The following is a 27,452-nucleotide window of genomic DNA, read 5'->3' as shown; positions in this document are numbered from 1 at the left end:
GACTTCCAAAAAAAACATACAAATTATAAAAAAAAAAATATTGTGCGGTACACACTGTGCTAAAATAAAACGACGTAAGCGTTTGGGAATCCGACACTGATTACATCCACCTGTTGAACGTTTATTTTGACCAGAGGCTCCTTTAGAACACCTAGAGCCAGGCAATTCTAGGGATAGCTTCCCGGAGAGGCACCTGTATCTAACAATGCTCTTGCGAGTACGTGGTTTCTACCAAGAGGATAGTAGATTCACAACAAATAAGGAGGTGTAAACACAGACGGCATGCCCTTGACCGATACCTATTTTGTGACTGTGCAGGCTGCTTTGTTAATGTATGTAGGTCAATGCTGGAATGTGGGTGGTCCTTGGTGGCATGCGCAGTAGGAGACGCATGTATGACCTGATTGTTCAGAGAAATGCATTCTAGTTTATTTTCTCTCGTGAAATTTTGGGCCCATCTTGTGTTGTTCTTTCATCCTCCTCCTCCTCCAGTTGGAACCAATTGGTCACTGTTCACTTAGTAGGGGAATGCAGGTTGCATGCCAAGATGTCAGGTAACTTACACCGTTCATTTCCTGTGTAATAATAGCCACCCAGCTCCATGGGCAAAAACGGCGGTTTGCCCTGGCCCTATCTTGACTGCTATTTAATCAAAATGAGGCACTCATCCATCATTTGGCTTAAATGCACAACAACACAAATTTTGGTATTGTTATTTTATCACTTAATTGCAGTTGCAATGATACTTTACTTCACTTGCCCAGTTCCGACACAAGTGTGCGATTCGTCATGAAGCTTATTTATCACTCAGACTGCAATAAATGAAACAATACATTACTGTCAAGTTATATACAGTATAAAGTCATAAGCCAGCCAATAATTTGTAGAAAACAGTTATGTCATGAAGGTATTTGGTTCAAAGTACTGATTAACAGCTTTTCGCTCAAAAAAGAGCAAACATTTTACATTCGAACTTTGTAGCATGGGGCATATTTAAAAATGATTAATTTCTGTACAAACAAGGTTAAATATTTATGTTTTGCTTTTCAAAGCACACAGAGTAATTAACAAATGCAAGTGTTTACACCAGTACGCAGACCAGACGTGTTAACGATGCGTCGATTCATCAATTGCTATGAATTTTTAAGCTCCACAACACATGCATTCAGTTGTGCCTGTTAAACCAATTACTCCTCTTGATTCATGTGCGGTGTACGGTACTGTAATGAGCTCACGGCAAACCCCTCCAGCTATTAAGAAGCCAGCGAAGTCGAATCGAAAACCTGAAACAGAAAGTACTGTAACCGCGTATTGCCATTAACCGAAAGCAACGTTCATAACAAAAATGTTGCTCCAGAATGGAAAAAAGGGATTTGGTTACAAGTTTTAACCAGTTATATATATATACAGTACAAGGACTACTTGCGAACGAGTTAGGTTCCAGAGGCCTGTTCGTAAGTCGATTTGTTCGTAAGTCCGAACTTTACTCATGTCGAGTCCAAACATGTTGTACAGCATGTACACTAAACACGGGGAATGGCTTTAACAGTTGTATAAACTAGTGTTTAGATGTAGATGCCACTGGTTCTTCACGCTCTACAGATGTACATGCCACCACCGCCATCTATTGCGCGGCGGTTGAACTTACGAATCTCGGTCCGAATAGGCAATTGGACATACAGACAGGTTTGTTCGTATCTCTGAAAGTTATTAAGTCCAATGTTCGTAAGTAGAGGGGACCTTGTATATAGTTTTGTAGCTGGAATGTAAAAGTGTGAATGGCCGTGATGCCTCCGCCAAGTTAAGTTCACCGCTATTACTACGCAAAGGGGCACACTCGGTGTAGTTCTGCAGAAAGACAAACTCTTTGTGCACGGGGCTCGAGACACGGAGACTCGGACAGAGACGGACACAGGACACAGATAGGGCGAGAGGTGACAATTTTGCCGATTTGATAAAAACTAATTTTCTATCCAAAATTCACAGTCAAATTGAATTCTAAAAGTTTAACCTAGATCCCCAAAAAATTACCGTGAAAGTAAATTTTATAAAATGCTGTGCGATATTTATTGCTGTTTGATTGCTTTTGGAGAATTAACTTTTGGGCTTGCATTATTACACCAGAGGAAATCCATCAAAGCAATGAACATTGCACTGCGATTAAATACACATACAGTACACAACAAACATACAAACATGCACTGTACCCGGTTCTATCTCTTTTTGGTTCAGCTGAACTGTAAACGAAAAACATTCACCTCCACAATGTAAAACAATAATCTATGCTTCTTAAATCACATAATGACCCTGAATCACAACATTGTATTGACCACAACTGAGTGAATCACTATACCCATAATGTATGCCTCTATATTTGTATTGTCATCACTGACACTTCTCGGGTAATAGCTGTGCATGAGATAATAAAACATCACTTCAGCTACTTGCAAGTCCTTTGTCAATTAACTAGATGAAGTTCAGTCATGCATGGGAGTTGTATGACTTTATTGCACCACCGTGATCTGTGGAGGTTGGTGAAAGACGACACTCGACAAAGGTTCAGATATCACATACTGCTGTGCTCTTGATGTTCGTCTTGGATGGGAATTTAATAGCGGAGTTGTTAAAATCGTTTTTTTATATTTTATTACCGGAAACCACATTAAAATAATCTGTAAAAAATGGTTACCGGTTTGCCACACACACACACATACAGGATGCTTCAAAAAATGTTAACACTTATATGAGACTATCGTTTTTAGTGGAATAAGAACGGATGATACTCTGTAACATGATAATAAATGTATGTTAATAGCTTCAAAAAGCCACCACTTGTTCGCCATCATTGTCAACACATGCCTGGAATCTTCTCCAGGTGGTCTCCAGAGCCCAGAGGCAGATTTCGTGTGGTATTGTTGCAAATTCTCAGAAGTGTTAACATTTTTTTTCAGAACCATGTATATAAGTGTCTAGGAATACATATAATTTTACTCTTTTTACTGAGACTGAGAAAGGTAGATACCGTGGTATAATGGTTAGCACACCGGAATTGCAATCCAGAGGTCGCCGATTCGACTCTATCCCCCGGTGTGGCAACGTGAAACAATGGTGCAAGTTTCTTAAATGCCCCGGTCTATGTCCACCCGGCAGTGTAAATGGGTTCACCACAGTTAGGCGATTGGCAGGCCGCAAGTGGCAGTGTAAAGTATGGGACTACTCCCGCCCCTTCCAAGGGTCAGTGTGGAATAGTAGACCAAGTTCCCTCTCGCGGAGGCCCTTCTCTGAGCAGTGGCTACAGTAAGCAGACCTGCATCTTTGCCTTTTAACTGAGAAACGAGAGAAAAATGTAACCGCGTGGTGATTTAGATCGCCCTAGAATTGTACTCAGATCACCGAGTTCATAGTTCAGTGCACTAACCACTGTCCCGCTACTCGTCCCCAAAACATTAAATACCAGATGACATGATTAATTACACAATGTCAGCACAAGCTCTTAGAACATCACGTTTCCAACAAGTGACGAGTATAGTAAATAGTCTACCCTTAATAAAATAAACTCAATGCAAATCTAAAACTCAACAGAATTGTTGGCAGTGCAGTGACATACCATAAAGTGGCACGCATAAAGTACCAAAATTATGTGTAAGTGAAAAGGTGCAGCATTTGTTATTAATTTACACGGGTAGATATGTGCCACAGTGTCAGCTACATAAATGAAATAATACATTTTAATGTATGCTCCAGAATTGGTGTAGATATTCAGTTCAGTTTAGTCGTTTTGACATCACCGGATTTTGTTGAAGGTGAATTTATCTGACCTCCACAAACCTGTGGTGAAAATCTTATAGAATATATTGTGAAACATGTTTATTCACATGCAATGAATGGTCAGGTTAACACGTAGGCTTTCGCGACCAATATCATCCATAATACAGTTTTTTTTGGGGTTAGATCGCATAAATATATAAATGTGTCGTTAAACCCGGCACCACCCGACAGCCAGTTAGTAAGGTTTGTCACGTAAACAAAACATGCCAATTCGTTACAAAAGGGATTATAGTGAATGAAGAATGGATTTGGACCACCAATAGGCTCTGGGTCAAAATTATGAACAGGTCTATCGCCCAAAGAAGGAATTATTTATCTTATGATCTATATATACGCGGATAATTTGTATGTATTTAAAGATGTTTGCCTGGATAAATCCTGATAGTCTACTCTTGCAATGAATTAAGGTATCATATGTGGTTTATGCAATTGAAAAAAAGTCACATTTCTCCAGATATTTCAGCAAATTAGTTGATGCCCATGAGTTCTACAATTTAAAATAGCTTTGCATGTGCCCGAAGCCTCATATCATGATCATGCAATACGTACGTAATTGGGGAGGGACGGCTGTGGGAGCCCGTTCAATGGGCTCCCACTACGTTTAAGAATACATTCAAATAATACATTATAGCCCTTTATATACACTGCTCGATGAAGGCCTCCTGACACTGAGTTGGTCACGGGGTTTGTTTTGAGCATACATCAGCGTTGCTGGTCAGTGTAGGTTGGTGAAGGGTAGAGCTCCCGGACTGAATCAGACTCGTTCTGATCTGACTCCCCGCTGATGTTAGAAATGGCCAGGAGTTTAACTGAGGTGCCATGGGTGTATCGCCCAGTGTATTAACCACCGAGCCACCATTCCACCCACCTGTAATTATTTAGATCTATATTTAACATCCTCTCATAAACAATATGTGGTTCGCAGTTTTGATTTTAACACTGCAACATACTTTTTAGCTTTTGCGTTTTGGCGTGGTTATCAGTTGGATGGTCAACCCTTAAGCAACATGCAGAAATAACAGTTTAATGTTGTCATCGTCTGAAGAGTTAACAAACCATGCTTAGAATGCCGGAATATAAATCTTGAGGTTCAAGGCCCGTTTTGGGCCTGTTTCCAATACTTTTGCGATTAAACAACATTTCTTGGCATTGGGGAAGGATAAGCTTTTTTACAATGTTAAATTCCACACACCAATATTAAACAGAAGCATACATTATTTTGGCACTGTTCCAAATTCATTACGATTCCAACAAATAATTTACACATTTGTCTTCTGTTCAAATGCTTCCTTCAGCCTGAGAACTCACACGCCTGCCTTTTACAGTAACTTTTGTTTATTTTTGACCATCTAATTCCACCGGGCTAACGTGCCTCTAGACACTATGCGGAAGATTTGATGATGGTCACGATGATGATTTTTATAGCTGTGTCGATTTCGTTTTCAAGGCTGCACATTGTTTAACGTTTTAGCTCATGTGTCTTATTGGTCAAATACTATATGGCAGCAGTCAACATTACGTTTGCCAATTTGCTGTCAACATTAAGGTTTTATTTCGTGAAAGAATCACGGATAGTCAGCCTAAAGATTGTTCTTTGTTTAAAGTAATTACGATAATTCAGTGGTTTCTCATGATTGCTCACTGTTATTGAGAGGGGTGTGAATAACCATGGAATGATAATTTGTGTCGTTTGAGGTAATCGTTTTCAGGGTTTGAACATGTTGTTGATGTGCTATTCAGTACATTAAATGAATAAATATATATCCACGGCAGTGTATGTCTACTTTGCTGGTTCATCAGCTCTTAATCAGCAATCTGGTCAGCTAGCACAGTAAAATAAACAATGTAGATGATGCGATGATGAAAAGTCACGTCTCGAATGAACATAAATCATATTTCATACAAAGAAAGTATTGTTTTGCTTCTTGCAAACACTTCGTATTGCCCTTCTTACAGATGCATACAGTTTTCATCATAGTGTTTTGCCCTTTACCTAGGGAAAGAGATGGGTGCTTAGAGACCTTGTGTAAGTATACAGCCTTTGACTTACGTTATGGCTGTTGGTAACTAATTCCCTGCTGTCCTTTCCAATTGCCTCAGGCAAGTCCTAGTGGGAGTGCTAGGACATGAGGGCTGCTCTGGTTTCCAGCTGACTGTATATATATACCTTATGTGTGGTATAAATGCATTGTTTCTCCTTTGTTATGTCATAAAAGGTCTGGCCCAGCTCAGGTTGTGTGCGTGGGTGTTTTATAAGCCTATGGTCAGCTCTCTAGGGCTCTGCAGAAACTTCACAAGTATTTGGTTCCCATGATGATTCTAAACTCTAATGCACACGAAAAAATATCTTGATATTTGAGCCGGTTTACCTACTGTGAAAGAAAGTTATTTCTGTGTCACCTTCAGGTTTGGCCACGTGATTTTTTTTCTTGCAGACATAAGGTGCCGCGGCTATGTTTTTATTAAGAGATGAAGGGCCACCCTTAAATCGTACTTCCTATTACATTTTCAGATATATGCCTAAGGCTTCTATAAGTTATTGAATAAAGAAACAAAAGCAGCAACACATTCGTGATTTATGTTTGTTATACCGCGAAACTGTGGATTTTTTTTAAACAAATGCTATGGCGGCTCCTTTTTTGCCAAGGAATGCTGAGGAATGTTTGCTGTCAAACTGCTATACTGTAGCTGGTGTTTTCTTTAGTACTGCATTTGCTCAATTCCATTGATTTTAGCAGCTGCTCACGCAAGCAGAGGAAACTACGGGAAAAGCGGTATAACCTATTTATTTTACCAGACGTAAAGAATGCCCAAAAATCTGGCACATTTTCTGTGGTTATTTATTGCATGATATGCGATTTTAATCTCCTAATTTTTCCACTTCATACACGCACGTGTGCGTAAATTGATTTCACTACAGCACAATTGACGGCATTTATAAATTGTTAGATCCCAACGCAGGGAATGTGTTTATCAAGCAGGACATTCTGCCTGGGCTTCACTGTGACCTTGTAGAATGTCCACAGCCAGGATTAAACCATTGTGAGCTGTTAACCTCAATTTCTTCCAATTTCCTGGTGTCTTCAGTCATGCATTCTTCAGTGGTTACTATGTGGGCAGAATAAAGATATTGTTTCATCCGCATTAGAGATCGGAGATCGACTTTAATGCTTTCTGCTGGCTACAGATGAAAAATAGCATCTCAAATAGTTTACATTCTCTAAATAATTGTCTCTTGGTGGGTTTTTTCGCAGCATTACATTTCTAAAGATAAACAAATTAATCATTCTGAATGATTGCTGAGTATTAAAGTGCAAGTTTTTGGTAGCTGTAATGATGCTTAAGCAGCCTGCCTTTAACTGTCAAAAGTTAACGTCCACTATATCATATATTTTATTCTTGAAATGTATATTGCCATAGATGCTGACATGGTGTCATAGTTATTACATGGACTTGCAATCCAGAGGTTACCGGTTTGATCCCCCAGCACGGCATGAACAAGATTCTTAAATCCAAACCCACATCTGTCTACCCAGCAGTATAAATGGATACACCACACAAGCAACCGTCATCAGGTAGAACTAAATTTAAGAGAGAGACAAAACACAGTCACGGAGACACACAGACAGACACACAGGCAGAAAGAGACAACACAGAGACACACAGAGAGACACACTGAGAGAGAGATAACACAGAGACACACACAGAGAGACACACAGAGAGACACAGAGAGATACACAAGCAGAGAGAGCACACAACACAGACACACAGTGTGTCTCTGTGTTGTCTCTCTCTGCTTGTGTGTCTGTCTGTGTGTCTCCGTGTCTGTGTTTTGTCTCTCTCTCAAATTTAGTTTTACCTGATGACGGTTGCTTGTGTTGCAATCGAAACGTCTATTCAATTATTTTTTTTTTCTACGTGACTTTACCGAAAGAACCAAAGAGTAATTACTGCAGTCACGAAAGCTTCAAATCAAGTTTGGATATACCACGTTTAGTCGACGAGCAGGTCACGGGGTGTGGCGAGGTAAAGTGTCTGGCCATTGTGAAAGAGTAGGCCAAGATCGCCTCTACTGGGGCTGTCTAGAGCTCCCTCTAGTGGATACTAGGAGTGGCTTCATATTTAATCATTTACATTTATGTATTATAATTTTAATTACGTTTCACTTATATAAATAGTTAAATTATAACATTACTTAGATTTATGTTACTATTATGCTATTATAGTGTCTGACGAGGTCGCTCAGCAGTAGATTGGCTCGCATTTGGAAGGCTGCGATTTCAAATCCTAGTTGGGGGATCACTCAGCCCATCATCCCTCTGGGGTCAATACAATTATTACTACATTGTACGGAAGTCCACAGTGGTGGTCCTATGGAAGACTCGCTCCTGCCATGGGAATGTGGAATTTCCGCCACTGCCTCAAGGCTGTAAATAGGAGATAAGCACCGCCTCAATGCTCAATTGGGTATACAATCACTTTGACTGCCGTTGTTGTTATACCACACTCACATTTGGTGCTACTGATTCAAGGACAATTATTCAACGATTACTTGAACCTGCTACATACTCCACTCATGATGTAAACTCTGCCGACACTGTAACATGTGGCAATGTTCTGCTATGCCATAGTGGTCTGATGTGCATGTTGGATGGATATCTTCACCAACCCACAGAGAAGAAATTATCTGAAACCACGTAAGGCATGTTTAGGAAGAGGAAAAATACAAAACTAGATTGGAATGCCTCATAAAAAATTGGAATTGTAACATTTTCAGAAAAAAAACAGGTTCATGATTTCCTAAATTCACAGATGGTAGCCCTTAAGGAGAAACGTGGGACCATAGCACACGACAGAGATAACAATCTTAAAATTAGTGGAGGAATGTTATGCTGATAACAACATAAAAAAACAATATCCTTGGAATGAAACCATTTTATGGAGAGGAAGAAGAATTGTCCAGATGTTACACATGAAGACGCATTCACGACCCTTCACGGTATGAAACATGGGAAGTCTGCTGGACGAGGTATAACTATGGACATCATCAGAGAACCGTGACCAATGGTTGGAACTTAATTCGCAGAGAATTCATGACTCAATATTTACACGTAACTTAAATACCTCAATTGTGTAGTGACCCCTCTCTTCTATATAAAAACGACATAACACTGACTTTGGAATAATTGTTTGTAATTATTGTACTCTCTATTACCTGCGCAAAGAGTCGTCGAGAAGTGCATGCTTTGAATTACACACACGTATAAGAGAACATACACAAAGTAAATACCCTATGACTGACTAAAAAAAGCGGGGTTGGGAAAGACGTATGGCGAGAAGGGATGAAGGATTGCGGTCCAGACTATGTGCAGGAGCGAGATGGATTTGACACATCGCAGGACCATGAGGGATAGTGACAACTTGGGGAGATCATCATCCGGCACTTGATAGATCATGCATGATGAAGGTTGCAGGATATTATTTATTTCAAGGTTATGTCAAAATTAAATGGTGAATTATTTTTTTTTAAACTGCATTTTGCAAAAAAACTATGTAAAATGTGTAAACGTACTCGGACCAGTGTTGGGTGTTGCTCAACTATGTTGGCAGTCCCAAAGCAGGGATGAGAGTCCATGATATTATGGCAGAGATCACCGGCCTGTCCGTACAACAGCCACAATCGACTTCTCACAAGGTGGTATTTATTTTATTGCCCCAGGAAGGGTGATGGCTAAAATTGATTTCGTTCTTCCACAGTTGTATGCAGATAATTGCTCTATGATCCTGTCCATTTAATTTGAAAGTGTGTACGCAATTGCCTCTTGAGCAGGGAAATATGTAAGACTAAATTAAGCAATACGTGCAATCGCGCACACACACACAGAATATGCAGGCCAGCTGTTGACTCGGTCTAAGTGGTTGTTTTGTCTGTGACTCTGCCGAGAGAGAAGTTTCTACAGCAGCCAATGGGGCAGGGAAGTGGAAGGGAGAGGCCGGGGCAAACAGTGGCTCAGCGACATATGAGGAGGGCCCTCCCCCCCTTCCCCCCTCCCTCTCCCTCGCTGCACTCTGCCTGGAGACGTTTGGCTTTGCGTTCACACGTCCCCCCCCCCCCCTTTATCATCGCTTTCTGCGAGGCTTTGCGGCCACACGGGGTTTTGCACGTCTGCGCACGGCCGATAGACAAACGCCACACGGTGCTTCCCCCCGTTCCCTTCACGCCACCCTGGTGCTTCTGCGTACTCGCGACGAGACACGGCGCTTCATGTTTCCCATGGTACGGTAAACAAACTTGCACCGGACCAACATTTTGGGCAACAGTGAGGCGTTGATAGGTTTGGTGGGAGAAGAAAAAAAAGGTGTGATTTACATTTCAATGGCTTGTTAAATATTCTTTTGTTGAAGTGAATGATGCGTGTTTTTTTCTGTACGTCAACACAAGCTTTAATTTTGCATGATGTTTTGTATTGCTATTCATATTTAATTTTAAGCATTCGTTGACGATTCTATATATTTTTAAGTGATTTGTTTGCATTGGAAGTTATGTTTAAAGCTGCTGTTGATCAAATGTATAGGTTTTTGCAAAATGCATTTGAAAAGACGGGACACTAATGTAAACCAGATACTACAGTACTGTGTATTATTTTTTACAACAGTCTATTACAAACACTTCAAACATTGTCTTATGCCGATTGTAGATATTGTACTTCATCCATATCCAAAGAAAATAAATGACATACAGCATTCATTAGGACCTGAAAACCACACTTTCCAGAAGATTTTTCTATACAGCCGAACTTAATTTTCTTTTGGAACTCAAACAAAGAATACCTGTCATCTCAAACTGTTGCCAGACCGTACTGGGTCCCGAGCCAGCTCTTAAAATGCTTTTTTTTATAGTATCAGCATGGAAATATGGTTATACTATTACAGAGCCTACTGCATAGAATAAAATATTCTATGGTGCTAATTTTGCAAGCAGTAAACATTCATTGAACGTTTTCTCTATCAACATTAGCATTTACATATAATATGTAAAACACTTCCTGTTTTAACCTCTAACAAAGTAAATCTACATTGTACAGCAGCCGTCTGGCCACATATTTTTCATACATATTTCACAGCAAGCAGCATGCATTTTCATTCGTGTGAAATTTGATGAGAAGATCATAAATTGTGTTCATTGCTTGTAGAACAAAGCTCTGTGTCAGAAGGTTAATATAGTAGAACTGACCCGTAGAAACGTGCCCCCTTTTGGGGCCACTAAGCAGCCTATGAACACCGACGTGAGTAGTGTCATTAATGTGACGTGCGCTGGCTGGCTGTCAGTCTGGCAGCGTATAGATTTAGTCACGACAGGTGGGAGACATTCTGAAAAGCTGTGCTTTATTTCTTCCCTGCAGTATATTTCAAACATCAGTGTGCAGCTATGTCAGGAATTTCGTATAACGTAATACTTCTTATCATAACGTGTTTAGACTTCACTTTTTGTTCTGATGTGCAGTTCTATCACCGGTGGAATCCAAAGCGGTTTGTATGAAGAGGTCTTCCCTCTAAGTGAAATTAACAATACTCACAGGCATTTCCCCTTTCGTAAAATCTGGCATTTGTAGGGATGATACTTAATAACAAGCATTCTTACGATCATTCGCCGTTGGCATGGCCAGGCCTAATCAATTTATGATCATTGGTTTTAGACAATGTCGAGATTTATAACTTCAAACAACAGCTGTTTTGCATATTTCTTTCAAAAGCAGGTGTGGAGGGTTTTTTAATCCATTTTGGCAAAGCATAAGCGAAATTGAATTCTGGGAGCCATTTGGGCTGCTTGGCTACTGGAAAGTCAGTACCTAGCCCTGCAGAAATGTTGGCAGTCATGCGATAGGGTGGGTGGGTGGGTGGTGCAAGAAAGAGGGAGAAAAAAAGGAGAGTGCCAGGAAAATGAGCAGAAGGCAATGTGCAAGCCTAAAGCAATGCGCCTAATATTTGGATTAGGATATAGAGTAATTTGGTTATTTTTTTTTTCACGTGCATACCACTTTAATCATTTATATTGCTCTGGCTTATATTTCACTGTGTGCTAAGCCAGCGTTTAGTCTCAAGATGTATACACATTAGAAGCCGGTAAATTGCACGCAATATATTTTAAAAAAGAAACAGCCTCAGAAAGGGTCGCAGACAGTGCAAGAATGCACAGTCTCATTAATGTTTGCTGGCCCATTCCCTTAACCTCAAGCATCTGTACTTCCTCAACCTAAGAGACAAAGAAAGACAGTTTTATATATATATACAACGTGCCGAATATACGTAGATTTTAAAAGTTAAACCTCCAAAGTTCTTGAATAAATATGGTTTACATAAAACCCTTTATACGTAAAATGCCATTAAACGTATTTTATTAATTAATTACGGTATACATGGAATGGATGTATTATATGGATGAAAAGAATGTGTAAAAAATACAAACAATAAATACATGCATATGCTATTAAACCTGACCATGTTTGTCATAAGAAACTGCAGTAGGCTGACGTTTTGGTTAAGAGACAATCGGACGAACCTTCAGCCACTCCAATGAAATGTCTTTAGTGTTACTCTTGAGGAAGGGTGCATTCCTAAAATGCATTAGCCTATTACATGTCTCTTATCAGACTGGTTGATGGTGAACATGCTGTGCGTATCCGTGCATGCTTAACCCTTTGCCAACGTGCATGTACACGTACGGGCCGTATTTTCTGTGAATCGACTGTTGGAATAAGGGCCTCGCCACTCCGCACCGGGCCCGTTGAGGGTGATTTGATGATACTTCACCCTGCTTGTCGGTGCGGTTTGGTAACGGTAGGGGGCGAGTAGAAAACTAACGTGGATTTTGCTTCGCTGCCCACAACGCCTGCGACACCTCGACGAGCATAAATAAATACATTAAATCGCCATGCTTGTTTGTATGCCCGATATCGTCAGGTGGTAGAAGCTAATCAGATTTTGAGCCTTGTAAGTGATTTGGATGGGCGATCGGCGTGCATAAAACATACCACTGCCCCTCAGAGTCCTTGAATTGTTCATGTCAACAGCATGTGAGCACAGTACAAAGCTGCAAATACCACCAAGATGATCCACTACTTGCCATTGTACTCAAACAAAGCCTCCTCCATAAGTGGTGCCATGTGGCCTAAAGAGACATCACGATTGCCTTCATTGGACCCTGATATACATACAAATCAACAGTCTCTTAATTCCAAATGGTTTCAAGATCATTTCTGTTTAGCGCATACGTTGCACCAAATCTGAGCTCTTAAGTTCTGCTTTGAATAAACGCACGGCCTTTAAACAAACGGGGGCATTTATTGTGGGTTGTTTATATTACATACAATTTCATGAACATTAAACGAATAATACGGTGGACATTTTTTGTTAGATTATTAGCAAATTGGAGATAATTTAAATCAATATGTCAATCCACTGCTGTATACATACCTCCTCATGACATGCCAGTCATGAGGTTATCTGACCATATTTCACCATGCTGGTTAGTGCAGAAGCAGGGGACCACAGGACCGGCTCACATATCACTCACCCACGGTCGAGGAGCAAACTCAGGATGCCGGGTTCAAAGTGCAGTGCGCTAATCACTGTTCCATCACTCAATTTCTTATCTTATTCTATGTTACAAAGCCATGGCGATTGTTCTATTCCTCTGCTGAGTATCGTTTTAAGAAATTATTCTACAATCGTTGACCATAGCGGATGTTTTGATTTGATACCATCATTTTAAACGTTTTGCCGTGTTTAAAAAATGTTTTTTAGTTTGGTTTCAGAAGCATAATTATGATGTGCTTGGTTTTGTGCAGATATTTAACGTGGCTTGACCCTAAGCATTCACGTGTTGCCACGGCCTCCGTTATCTCGTGCTCCTGTCGCTGGGCTATCGCATGCTACGTAACCGTGGCATTATTCTCCAACCTCCCACACTCGTTCACGTTCACTCTCATTTCGTGAAGCGCCACTCATCGTGGCGGCATTACTCGGCAGTGATTATTCATTGGAGTACGCGCACACATGCAAGCCGCAGTGTCCTGCTCCAGAGGAAGCTCGGTGGTAAGCATCAGCTGTAAAAACAGAGCCAGCGTTGGGTAATGTAAGACATTTCCTTTAGCCCGAGCGAAGTTTAGCAACTTTTTTTTTCCAAGCACAAAATATGGCATGCAGTTTAATTATTATATTCTTCAAAGCTGGTACAAACTCATCCAACAGATAGTTCAATTACTTAGTCAATATTTGTTTTCCTGTGTGCAATAGGATTACAAAAATAATTTAAAGAAATGCATCTGACTTGTGAGATTTTATCTGACGTACGTTTTGATGGGTTGTGTAAGAACTTCGTAAACATTTTTACGTGGAGAGACAGATATATGAAGGGAACGTATTGTCTGCCTATCTACGAACTAGAGGGACTCTATAGAGCTCCCTCTATTGGAGCCCCTTGCGACAACATCAGAATGAAGGAGCGATTGCAGGGCTGCGCTTTTACCTTTTCCCTTCACCTACCAATATCCTGTCTGTCGCCTTCTGTATTGCGCACAGGATGATGGCCGACAACCAAATCAGCGCAAAGTCCTCACCATCGCGGGTGTCAAAAGCGACGCTCACTCTGGAGCTCCCGTCTGCGGCAAGGCCCCCCATGGAGCCGCCTGCCTTTGCCGTCGCTCCACGAAATGCGCGGGCTCCGCTGGGCGCCACGGCGCGGTTTGATGGCAAGGTAAGGGAAAAGAATCAACAGGCCAGGGATCTGCAACAAATCATGGCTTTGGCAGCCTAACAATCGTTAAAAAAGGTCATGGCAGTAAACCCGGTGCAATATTACCCCTTTGTAACCGCAGAGATCGTGCAGTCACTGTGATGCTCATATTGCTGAACATGAATGCAGCTTTGAAAATTCTCCAGTTCGACAAAAGAAGCAAGGCTGCAGTTAAAAAGGCTTTTTCACTATCAATGTGTTTATTTGTATAAACCAACAATTGCATGTGGATATGATTTTGTACATAATGACTTAACTTTTATATTCTGCGTATATGAAATATTAATAGATCTAATGGACCATCTTAGTAATGCTGTACAAGCACAGATACAGTGGAAGAGATATTGCCCAAATTGTTAGCTATTCTATTTTTTATAAGCCACTCTTCTTTTGTATGGATTATGTAGAGCAACTAGAGGTTCAGTTATAAGTGATTTAGCCATTCAATTGCTGTGTTTGAGAGTTGGCAAATTATAGATACACCGTCTTCACATTTATACTTGTGGCAGTGCAGAATTGTGCATTTGGTGTCCAGATCTTCCATAGTTTGTGCTGTTCTGGTTAAATGTTGCCCATTGTTTCCATAAAATATTGGAGCCATGCAGTTTGGTGGTGGGGTTATTGATCACGTGTTTGTTGGGCATGTTCCTTGAAGCCCACAAAATGGTCCGTGCCCTTTTGGTGCTCAAATTCACATCACGCAGAGCTTGTGCACATTTACAAGATGGCTTTCTGGATCTCAGCTATGATTGTGGGATATTGTTCAGATCATCGACGAATGGCAGGTATGGCTCAGCTTCTGATCGATGCAGTTAACTAGCCTTTTGCCTGTCCAAGGACGGGTGTACTTCAGTAAATCTGAAACGCAGACCGCGACGTGATATTCATTGCATCAATTCGTGTGCAATTTGTAATGCCGGGTGACACAGACTTATTTAATTTAAAGATTATAATCCCTTGTTCATCATGACGTCCTTTTTACTTTGATGTCTCAATAGCGTGACGGAGATCGCGTGACGTGAGGGTTCTGCCTTTGTAGTGAGGGTTGTAAGGAGGGGGAAGGAGGCGCCTCGCCCCCCCATGTGCAGTGACGTCACCCATAATTATTATTAATTGGGGGGGGGGTGTCCATTTGGAAGACGTCACCTCTTCATGATTATTAATGAGCGGCGGGGTGCTACATGTGGAGTGACGTCACCCGCTCATGATTATTAATGAGGGGGGCTGGCCGACGTGGAGTGACGTCACGCACGTTACACATTGACATTCTTGGGTAAATTTAGTAGTAAATGTTGAATTTGGTGGGTATTCATGTGTTCTAATGTATATACATTTTATATTTAGTTTACAAGTTGTTTTATAGAATGAGATGCAATTGCACCTGGATGAGCGTCTGCGATCATTTATTACTGGCGGCTTTCCTTGTCGCCTCCTTGCCACTGATCCTGCAGGATTTCGATTTAAAGCTTTCGTGAATGCAGGGATTCATCTTCTTGGTTCTTTCAGTAAAGTCACGTAGAAGGGAAATAATAAAATAATAAAAATAAAACATAATAAAATAATTCTCACGACGTTTCGGCCACAACGCAAGCAGCCGTCCTCAGGTGAAGAACAGGTCTGTCGGAAAGACAGCGTCTGAATGGGGACAGGCCTGTTTTTCACCTGAGGACGGCTGCTTGCGTTGTGGCCGAAACGTCGTGAGAATTATTTTATTATGTTTTATTTTATTACTTTATTATTTCCCTTCTACGTGACTTTACCGAAAGAACCAAGAAGATGAGTTCTGCAGGAGTCAAGTTGCCTGTCAGTGTATCTTGAGAATATGAAAATGGCACAATCAGTGTTGCTATTAAATTAGGCAAATCTGTAGACTTCAGTTGTTGATGATAGTGACACACAAACCTGTATGTGTCCTGAGGCTAAATAGGCTCAAAATATTCTAATAGAGCGAAGTGATTTTTTTTTCTCCATAATAGCTGTGGAAAGGGTGAAAAGAAAGTACCACTAGAGCATTGGCCAAGTGGTAGCATCATTACAGCTCACTAAGTGGAATTCCTTTGATCAAGACAAACATAATTAGCTGCAGTGTTTGTAACCTGTCAAAAAAATGTGCCCAGTGTAGACAAGCTTCGCATAGTTAATGATTATGGTCCATAATAGACGTTTTTTGAGTTAGTGTTAAACTAATTATGGTCCAGATATGAAGTCGTTTATGACATTTCCCCGTTCCCCCGCCCCCGCACCGAAATTGATAGATCATTTTTCAGCTGGGAATGCTAATACTAACTTACTTAAAGTATGTTATTACAGTGTTTTACTCACACGATGTCTGGAGTTGGTCAACTGTGTTGGCCATCAGTGAAAAAAACTACTAAATTAGACTAAAGTCCAAGACATCGACTCCGTCTTATCCAGAATGTTCAGAAGTTTAGAAGGGGTAGTGATCACAGAAAGAAAAAAAAAACTTGGCCTGCAACGAAGTGCACATCATTGACTTAAATGGTGGTTGAAAATAATCATTCTCAACCCAAATGATTGGTGTATACTTATAGTTGATGGATGAAGTCCTCTCCACAGTGTGTGTTAGTTCACCAGAATTGTTTGACCATGCTTTACCCTGCTGGTCAGTGTGGGTCGACAAAGGGAAAGCCCCAGGCTGGTTCAGATATTGCTCAAATTTAATGTAATCAAACATAAGATAATATAGTATAACAATTCAAAACTGTCCCTCTGTATCACCACAAAAATATGAATGGCATTGCAGTTTATTGGCACGCCGATTTTTCAGACTCATATTAATGAGCAACATTTGTTTAAGCACGCAAACTGTGGACTGGTTTTACCCTTCTGGGTCTCATCATCAGATCAGAGTCCGTTGTACTTAAAAAATACTGCTTGCTTGCCGATGGCCAATATTAAATATCGGCGTTTGTTAACTTACCTCCAGACCTCGTGACCCTCCCCCCCCCACGGTACAGCTTTCTGTGACTGCCAGTCATCAGGCGCATGCAGTGTGCAGTGACCATGTACATTGAAAATACTGGCAATCCCAACAAGGTCGACCGCAGGGCGACGGGAGGACTGGAATTGAGAAACGTATGTAGAGACAGAGCCCTGGCTGATGGCATTTGGTGAATGAGTGATATTTGTTTAGCACCTCTGATTCTGCTGATGACCCTGGAAGAGTGAAGCCTAACCAGGATTTGCCTACTTAAACATTTGCTGCTGGTTAATGTGTCTGAAAAGCTAAGTAGGATGATAGACTGGAATAGATTTCGTATTTATTTGGAGATAGAGAGCAACAGTTTTTAAAAATAAATATAGTCGAATTAGCTGTACTAAAGTACTACATGATTATATAATAAATGCACTTGATGGTACTGTGGAGGTCATTAATCCTTTATAACACTACCTGTATTTCTATGAAACTAACTGTTCTGTTTGGTATGGCTCTTGGCCCGCAAGTATTGCCACCAACGCATGACCGTGTTGCCAGCACATCTGACTTGGAGTTGTAAATGCCATCTTAACGTACGGCAATGTAAAATAAGTGACGAAAACGATGAGGATTTCATCGGCAGCTGATGTTTGGTGTGTGAATCTTTTCAATAAGGGTTATCCTGCAAAGCTTGATAACCCAAATGCATTTTCTTTCAGATATCCCATGGTAACTTTATCGCAAGAGTTTTTCCACTTTCATTGTATCACTTATCCAGAGATGGCCACACAATGAACCTAATACATCACAATTTTTTTCATCGTCGTAAGTTTTCAAGTCTCTCTCGGACTCTCCTCAAAGGGGACAATCCGTAACACGAGGCTTTTGAAGGGTGCTCATTTCAAAGTACATTTTGGTCTGAAGCAAAATAATAATCGCCCCCACTATTGCTTTGAAGAACTGTGTTTCATTTCATCAGAATAAAACATCTTTATATGAATGTATAGGTTCCAGTTTTATTTTAATTATCTCATGTGGACTTTGGGGTACCTAATAAAATGCACGAATTGTCCTTTGTTCTTGACAAAAGCAGATGGCCTTTTGCTTACGAAAATAAATAATTCTGGCATTTTTTTCGTGCTCATGTGTTTCCTTACTGTTTTATAAGTATTTTTTTTGCTTTGCAAATGCCTCCCTCCATGGCTCCCTGCTGTGCCTAATTACCCACTGATTAACTGCAACCTGCAGCCATATGGTTATTTTTAAGATGGCAACATGGTAAGGTTAGAATAAGATGTATTGTGGGGAACACATAAAAGGGAAAATGAATAGCAGACCGTTCAATCTCCGGTATTTTGACGTTAATGCACTTCATCAAGCGCACTTGGAAGCCTTCCAAGCCAAACAATATAGTAGTGTCTTTTATCACACTGAGAGGTTTATAGGATCGTTACTGAGTGGCATAAAATGTTTCTGCAACGCATACCAATTAATATTATTTGGCCAATAAAAGCAATACATAACACAACTGCTTTGTATACTATCATACAGCAGCAAATCTTTGTTTATATTTGACCTGGGACTCGATCCCGGCCTTTTTAAATGATACATTGTTGCAAAGGTAGCTCAGCTAGGTCGCAGCTTGTTGCAGAGGCCCGCAGTTAAGACCCAGCAGGCTGCCCTGGTATTATTGTGGGAGTATTCACCATATACACACGTGCCGTCCTCTTAAATGTAGACGTTAAAGATCTCCTAACTTCATTCAAAATTAGTAGACCATTGTTCACCGATGTCATGGCCCAAATATGAAAAATAATTCCCATATACAGGCCAGGTGCTGAGTCATCTTGTGCCATACAGGGACAGCTCCCACTGGGGTGAGGGGGGTTTTGAAATTTGAGCTGAGATGTGATGTAAGTCACGAATTGCGTGTAAAGGGCTCTGAGGTGCCTCGGCCTAAAGGGTGTTACATTTTAAATAAATAAATAATGCGGAAGGGTTCTGGCACGAAAGAGGGATTGTAGCGCGAGCTACAATCAGGTTTTGCGTGAGATCATAACAACTTGACATTGGCAGTCTCCAAGACAGGTCAAAACACTTCTCTTTCTGCTTCTTACCTCGAATTCCCTCCTACTATCGTCTGTTTTCCAAAGCTCTTATCACCTTCCTCAATTCTAAAAAACACGTTAACTCTTTGGCAGTGCTGTTTATTGCTGGTGTTGCACACTCGAAACGAAGGACGTGGGCAGGTGCTCCAAATCAAGGGCAAACACATTTATTGTGGATAATCTGTAAAATGCAACAGCACGTGTGTCACACACAGCAATCTTCAACCGAGTCGCCATTAACCATGTGACGGGTGTACACGTCCGGTTAATCAATAACCCTGGCAGCCACCTACAGGCCCAACTCCGTTATCGCATGCTGGTGTACACACATGCATTGATGTGCTGCACGGCACATAAGGACTTTCACAAAACTACACTTTAACCCCTTGCTGCACGAGGAAATAATTAAAAGAGTGGTCCATTCCTAATGTGCCACACTCGCCACTTGATGTCTTTGGCCTTTGGGCCGTGCTTAGCATCTGTGTAAAAAATAAAAATGCACGTTAAAACCCTGTTCACTTCAACAAAACAAAGATCTCGGTAGAGCATTTAGTGCAGATTTGAGAAAACAATATTCGCAGTTTTTTTAATGCACTTTGCTTCAATTGCTCATACAGTATGTCATATGGCGCACTCCATAACTATGCCGTATGATATGACTGTGGAATAAACGAGATGCACATTTCACTTTTGGTGGGAATCTCAGGCATGTGCGTGTATGACGTGTCCTCGCTTTGCCTTTGCTGCATACCTCATCTAACCCTCTCTCGGCGGACGCCTGCATGCTTGCCTCCTCTTCGAGAGAACATCAAACGAAAAGTGGTACCAATATCATCCAGCTTTGAGATTTAAAGCTGGGCCATGTAAAGAAAGCTTCATGTTGTGTTTGATTCTCATTGGAGAGATACGCCTACAATGCAATGCTGGCTGAGAAGATACTTGAGGTTGCACGTGGTTTCTCTTGCTGCAAGTGACATGGCTTAATTACTCACGTCTCACATGAAATATACGTAGCATGCCACTTCATATAAGAACAAACCCTAACATGACGAAAGGTGTATAGTGTGCTATTTGTCGAGAAGTTTATGCGAACTAAACCCCTTTTCCTGATTTGTTTGACTTGCCGGAATCTTTGTGCATTATGGAGACATTTCGCAGCGTTCTTTAGTCCTTGTTTCAACCCTAACCAAAAAAGCCCCATGTAAAACCCTCATGTGACCCTGTGCAATGCAGAGCAAAATATGTTCTTGATAATCTTCGGTGATTAATGTGCAATTTTTCTTTACCAATGTAAGGCTCAGACTTGGAAACTAGCTCGCTAGGGGCATAATTCACATCGCGGGATCGTGAGCGATGGCAATGGCTTGGGGTAGGGCCTTTATTCATCAGTGGATTGATCGTGACTGATAACGATAGTGAGGACTTGGAAAAGTGTAATTTCCCCCGTGTCCAGGAGAGGGTGCTCGTGTCTTGACGGCGAGTGCGACGCAAGGCACTTTCAAGGCACGCCAGGGTGTAGCGGTTTCAGTGAAATCCAATGTCAGCAGCTGAATCTGCATTTGTTCGGTCGAGCACAAGGAGGCAGTGCCCGTTCGCTCTGTGTCTCACACAGCGCCCGTGGTAATTGCGCCTAGCTGGGTCCATGTGAGGTAACAGCAGTGTTTTTAGAGTTAGCTGGGTCCATGTGAGGTAACAGCAGTGTTTTTAGAGTTAGCTGGGCCCATGTGCGGTAACAGCAGTGTCTTTAGAGTTGCCTGACTAAGTCGCATAAAACTAAAACTTAATTTTTTTATTTTACCAGATAAGGCCCACTGAGTTTTATAGGGCTTATTTTAAAGAGACCCAGCCACAAAGCATCGCACAACAAACTGGCTTATTGTGTTGGGATTTATAGCAGCCAAATACTCTAAACGCATGTTTCTAAATATGTAGGGAAAAACCGGAGGACTCAGATAAAATTTCACACGACCATGGTGAGAACATGCAAATTCCAAATATACAGTGGCATCAGGGTCAGAATCGAACCCACGATCTCCTGCATATCAGGCAAGGGAGTTAACAGCTCACCACTGCGGCACATGCATGGGTTGGGAGGGCCCAGTCATGAAGACTTCGTGTTATGGGATGACAAACTAAGGCAATTTGGTTATGCGTGAGAGTGAAGTTGTTGGCACTGGACTTGGCAGCTGTTACATCAACATGGATGGATGTCTTCACCTAGCAGCGAATGATGAGAGTAGCATAAGGTAGCAGTAAAAAAACACTTTTATATGACATATATTACATATAAAACGGTGCATGAATTAATGATTGTAATTTATTCTTATACTTTTGGCACACGCATCGATCATGCGCGTGAGAATCGATTGATGATGGACGAAAATGAAATGCAAATGATATGCTCATGTTACAATTAGGGGTCATGTAGCGAATACAATTATACAACTGATGGATAAAAATTAGAAGCAATACTATTGAGACAATAACATCCAGGCAAGATAAAGTTTATTCTTTAATCATATAACAACATATTTGTGACAATTGATACAATTTTTGAGGGTTAAATTGTTTTAATCAAAATTATCATCATCATAATGATCTATCCACCTCTGGATGAAGGCTTCCCCATTATTATCCCAACCCTCGCAGTCTTGCAATGAACATGAGCCGATCTCTTCATTCCATCTCCATCTCTGCGGAGGCCGACCCCTCGGGCTTCTGCATTGCTTTGGTTGCCATTCCGTCACCAACATCGTCCATCGGCAATCATTTCCTTCTGCCCATGAGGTGTCCACTTACTTTCCTTAACAGTCAACACGGAGTTTTTAATTTGCATTCGTTCTCTGATCCATGTGTTTCTCTCTCTGGATCTCAGGATAATTCACAACATCCATCTCTCCATGCCTTTTTTTCTGCATAGCTTTCAGCCTTTTGTACCATTTCTTGCAAGTGCCCATGTTTCTGATCCATATGTCAAAGTAGGTAATGTGCCATGTTTGAACATTTCAATCTGTGTTCAAGCACATAGTTGTGTTGCTTTTCTTGATCAAATTCAGCTTTCCAAAGGCTCTGCACCCTGCTCTTGTTTGCCTCTTTATTTCATTATTTGTATTCACATCTGATTTCAACAGTCTTTCCAGGGGTACATGTGTCCTGCTGTGCTCTTCCAGTGGCGTAGATGCAACAATTGTTTCCTTGTGTTTGGAGAACTTTCTGCAAGTAACTTGTGTTTGGCTCATACCCATCTTAAGCCTGATAGTGCAGCCCTGGATCTTGATATCGTTAAGTTCTTCAGTCATTCCCTGTAATTAATTTCTATTGGTTGTTATAATGACTACGCCATCGGCGTATCTGAGGCGATTAATACCCTCTCCCATTGATGTATACGCGTTACAATTTTAGTAAAACGTCTTACAATGTTGGTGAGGGTGTATCTCCTTGCCTGACTCCTCATCTGATTTGCATTTTGTTACTTTACACACGCAATCTTAGTGTGGCAGCCATTCACAATTGAGCGATTGCCTTTCTGTTTAAACACAGAGGGAATAAGTCCGCTAATTGTGTTACATCTGGTCCCACTTTATAAACGATTACCACAGTTAATCATTCTATCTAGTGCGGGAGCATTCCCTCTTCTTATCCTACAGAGGGCATTGGTTAATTTTCCAAAGTGTACCATCTGCAATTTCTTCTTCTTTGAAAAAAAAAGATTGATTTGGTGCATATATGATTATTTTGTATGCAGATCTGCAAGGAAATGACTACAGTACTAGCTTTACAATTATGTCGCTATCATGGCCGATGGACAAGAGTGGTATCAGAATAGCAGCCAAAGAAGGAAACATATCCAGGAGAGAACATTCCCAATATGGAGATGGAGAGATACGATCAGTTCATGTGCAAGAGCGAGATGGATTGTGGTATTGCAGCACTGCACGTAATGGCGTAGGTGTGGGGGACCCTTTCACTCAGCAGTAAATAAAGTATGGGTCATGTTGATGAACGTTTAATGAACTTTGTTAAGAATATCACGGCATTACAGTGCAGGCATTAACCACCACCACCACCAGAGCTGCCTCATTCATATGGATGAGAAATACAAAACGTACATTGAAAGGGACTATACAAACCTTATATTAATGTAACAGCTGATGAAACACAAAATACCATGGAAAAAAATAAAAGCACTATATCTTCATAATTAAACGGAAAATGACTGGAGAAAAAGCGTTGAATCGGAATATGTTGAAGTTCCGGGCTTAGTAGCAAGGGGGTGCTGTGTTGTCATGGGTGCGTTCCCATGTATTTGCGCGCTCTAATGACAGGATGTACTTTGCTCGGTGGTAATTGCTCTCTACAACATGTGCGGGGGTTGTTTTGAAGAGTCGCGGACATACGTTGGAAGCTAATGGCAGGAAAGTCTGCCATCAAGGGATCGAGTGAAAAAAAGAGTACGGGGCTGTAATGGTCGCCTTTTAAATAATGTTTGGAAAAATGGATTACGACTTATTTTGGTAGGCAATTGATGTCATTGTGTACTACAAAGTTCACTATTGGGTTTTAAAGATTACACACCACCTATATATTACACATGTAGGTGGTGTCTCAAAGTAAAATAGCACCATTTTATACGTGGAAAAGTAATTCCATATGTTCTTGAAGTTGCAAGACAAAAGTCACATTTGATGGAATGGTTTCATACATCAGAGTATTCCGATCAATGCTGGCTGTATATTGGCGAAAGCAAGTTCAGTGATTTGCGTAAATATTCAAAAATATCCACGATTGTATGTGAACAATGTGAACATATTGTTGTTTGAAGGGTATCACAGGCTTGAATAAAGAGACATGTCCAGCAGGTAATGCTTCCCAGCAGTGGTTAGCTTCATTCTCATGTCAATGCGTTTATGCTCAGTGGCATGAAATTAGTTCCATATATGGTAAAAAAAAAAGGGTTTTATAATTTAATGTTGCATCACCATGGTTTGGATAAGTAAGATTATGTACTTCAGTCTATTGCATGAATTTCTATTTTAATGGAATACTTGACACCTTCAAAAGTACATTCTGTGTTTCTGCTGTTTTCAGTGATTTAGAGTAAAAAATATTCCCATGCCTTGCTTAATGGGAAACTGAAATACCGTATCAATCAGAGATATGGCCTTGCCAAGGCAGCAGCGTCTGCAGCGGTACAAAAAAAAACGGTCTGTGCAAGCAGCAAAGGTGAAGGAGATTCCAGTGTATGGTTTACAGTACACAGGAAGGGAACTTCTTTCCTCCGTGCAATCTGAAAAAAAAACATTCCCTAAAATGGTGTGGCACTGTGAGGCACTGGTGGCTAAAGCTCGCCTTTTCTGGCTATGACTTGGCACTGGCGTAACAAAAAAAATTCCGAGCCAGCTGAAATATGAAATGTTTGAAAGAGACTGGAAAGTTTTTCTACTTGCTTTAAAAGGACACAAATTCAATGCATTTACAAGAGTGCATGGTGACCTTATCTGTCTGCTCAACACCCCTGAGTTTAAATAACTGCAGAAAAACTGCGTCTTCTTTTTGTTCCTATATTAAAACCATTAGACCATTAGCGCCCTGACTTTTTCTCAGTGTGACGCGGCTACACTGCTCAATGGCAGTTTGATTTTTTTACCGTGAATTGCGTTGAAAATGACACAAAAGCGTACACCTTTCACATTCTTTGGAAAAAAATGAAATGGGCATAGAAAAAGATAAATCTTTCCTAATCCAAAGTAGTGTGTGCATTATTGATATGATATCTAAACATAATTAATCTTGGGTTTATTAATGGTAACATTTGTTTCAATAACGTTCAGTGGATGGCAGAAATGCAGTGGGGCAGGGAGTGACACATTAAGAAGGTCGACGTCCATCAGCGATGCGCTGCACCAACAATGGTGGTGACCACAAGAGTTGTCGCTAACAAACACCGTCCTCTTTCTAGATTTGAAGCTTTCGTGACTGCAAGGATTCATATTCTTAGGTTTTTTCGGTAAAGTCACGTAGGTAAAACATTAAAATTAATGAAAGTAAAATAAAATAAAAATCACGACGTTTCTTGTCACCAGGGTCAACCGTGAGATCCATCAAAGAGCATTACACTGGTCAACAAAAAACAATTTCGGGCCTGGACTTTTGCAGCTGTTTTAGACTAATTTCAGGGTGCTGATTCCAAATCTGATCTCAGATTTGCTCTATCACATCTCATTTTTATGCTATCGGCATACCCCATTTTTATTGATTTTACCCGAAATTAACTCTGTCACTTATGATTGCAAGTTGTTGCGAGTCAGTGGTGCTGTATTTTTAGAATAGTGTGTTTATAATATCATTTTATGTAGATATCCACATTTATTTAATATTTTTCTTCTGCAGTTTTTATTGAAAATGCAATATTTGATATCTTAAAAACCTGACAAAACTGATGCCAGATTTGAAATCAGCACCCCAAAATTACCTTAAAACCGTTGGAATACCTTATGCCAGAAAAAGTGTGTTGACCAGTGAATTATTGCTGCTGATATCATATGTGTTTCCACCCCAGTCACGCATTGGGATACAAGGATGGAATTCGCATTATAAATTTGAATTAGTATACCATGTGCAAATAAAAAGCTATTCATTAGATTGTATGTTGTTACTGACCAATGCGTCCTAAGAAGAAAGTTTTCAATGAGTGTCGTGCCAGCAGTGACATGGATCAGAAATGTGGAAATTAGCAAAGGCAATGGAACAAAAGCTGAGAAGTACACAAAGAAGCATGGCGAGAAGCATGCTAGATTGCATGCTAGATTGAAAATAATTTCTTTAGAACTTTTTTTTACGTGTTTAGTTTGTTGTCCTTCCCGCACATCTCTGATTAGTATGGTTGGCAACGTACGGTGCGAAAGAAGTGTAACATATTTACTTGGAATCGCACTAAGAAACTGAAAGAAGGACGCATGAATCAGGGAATAAGCACCAATTCTAGAATTCATATTGAGAGTGAAAAAAAAATGGGTTTGGGCAAGGCACATTGCTAGATGGGATGATGGCCGATGGACGAGACTGGTGATTGACTGGCTGCTGAAGGAAATAACGCGTCGGAGATGGAGGGATGACATTAGTTCATATACAGGAGTGAGATGAATGGTGGCGTCGATAGATCCCGAGGGATGGCGTGAGCATGGGGAAGCCTTGATCCAGCAGCGGATAGACAATGGCTGATGATGATTTCATTAAAACGTACACATTTCTATTTGAACGCCGCACGTTTGTTATGTAAAATGATTATCGTTTTGTTTTTAAAAACTAGATGAAATCGAGGATAAGATCTTAAGCACGTTCCTGTTACCGGGCATGTGTGGCGTGTCGCGCCCGTTCCAGGTGAGAGGGAACCCCGAGCCGCAGGTGCTGTGGTTCAGGAATGGGCAGCCGCTGGCAGCGGGGGAACACTTCCGCGTCGAGCGAAGCTCCAGGGGCGCCTTCAGCCTGGAGGTTGTGGGCCTCGGGGAGGACGACTCCGGCAAGTACCTGTGCGAAGCGAGGAACGAGGCCGGGACGAGGCAGATCACGGTGGAGCTCAAAGTGGAAGGTGACGATCAGCGTTTGACGCGACACGATGAGAGCGCTGCGGCTTGTTCGGGTTCGTGTGTTCTGTGTGGTGACGTGGGGAGTGGGAAGACCACGGTTAGCGAGCCGCGCTACGAACCCGGCAACCCGAGGTCGATTCCCGCTCACCGGTCCTGGGCCTCTCCTCGGTCAACTCAGCCTCATATGAGTACCTGGT

At 41.1% G+C, this 27,452-nt stretch overlaps 1 protein-coding gene across 3 annotated transcripts in view; it reads left to right on the top strand.

Annotated features, from left to right (window-relative positions):
- LOC144728034 (myosin light chain kinase, smooth muscle-like) overlaps positions 1 to 27,452 on the top strand; it is a 57,630-nt gene that overhangs the window by 5,143 nt on the left and 25,035 nt on the right. For 2 of the 3 annotated variants that reach the window (XM_078607255.1, XM_078607273.1), the window contains 2 exons: positions 14,410 to 14,584; positions 27,050 to 27,257. In XM_078607255.1, coding sequence (XP_078463381.1) covers positions 14,410 to 14,584; positions 27,050 to 27,257 — 383 coding nt within the window. Of the gene's footprint in view, positions 1 to 9,972; positions 10,106 to 14,409; positions 14,585 to 27,049; positions 27,258 to 27,452 lie in introns of those variants that run through there. The other variant, XM_078607265.1, reaches the window with a different exon arrangement.

The sequence above is a fragment of the Lampetra planeri genome, chromosome 2, assembly GCF_965212315.1.
Source record: "Lampetra planeri chromosome 2, kcLamPlan1.2.h2, whole genome shotgun sequence".
Lineage (NCBI taxonomy): Eukaryota > Metazoa > Chordata > Hyperoartia > Petromyzontiformes > Petromyzontidae > Lampetra > Lampetra planeri.
This window is presented reverse-complemented; position numbering and strand designations above follow the sequence as displayed.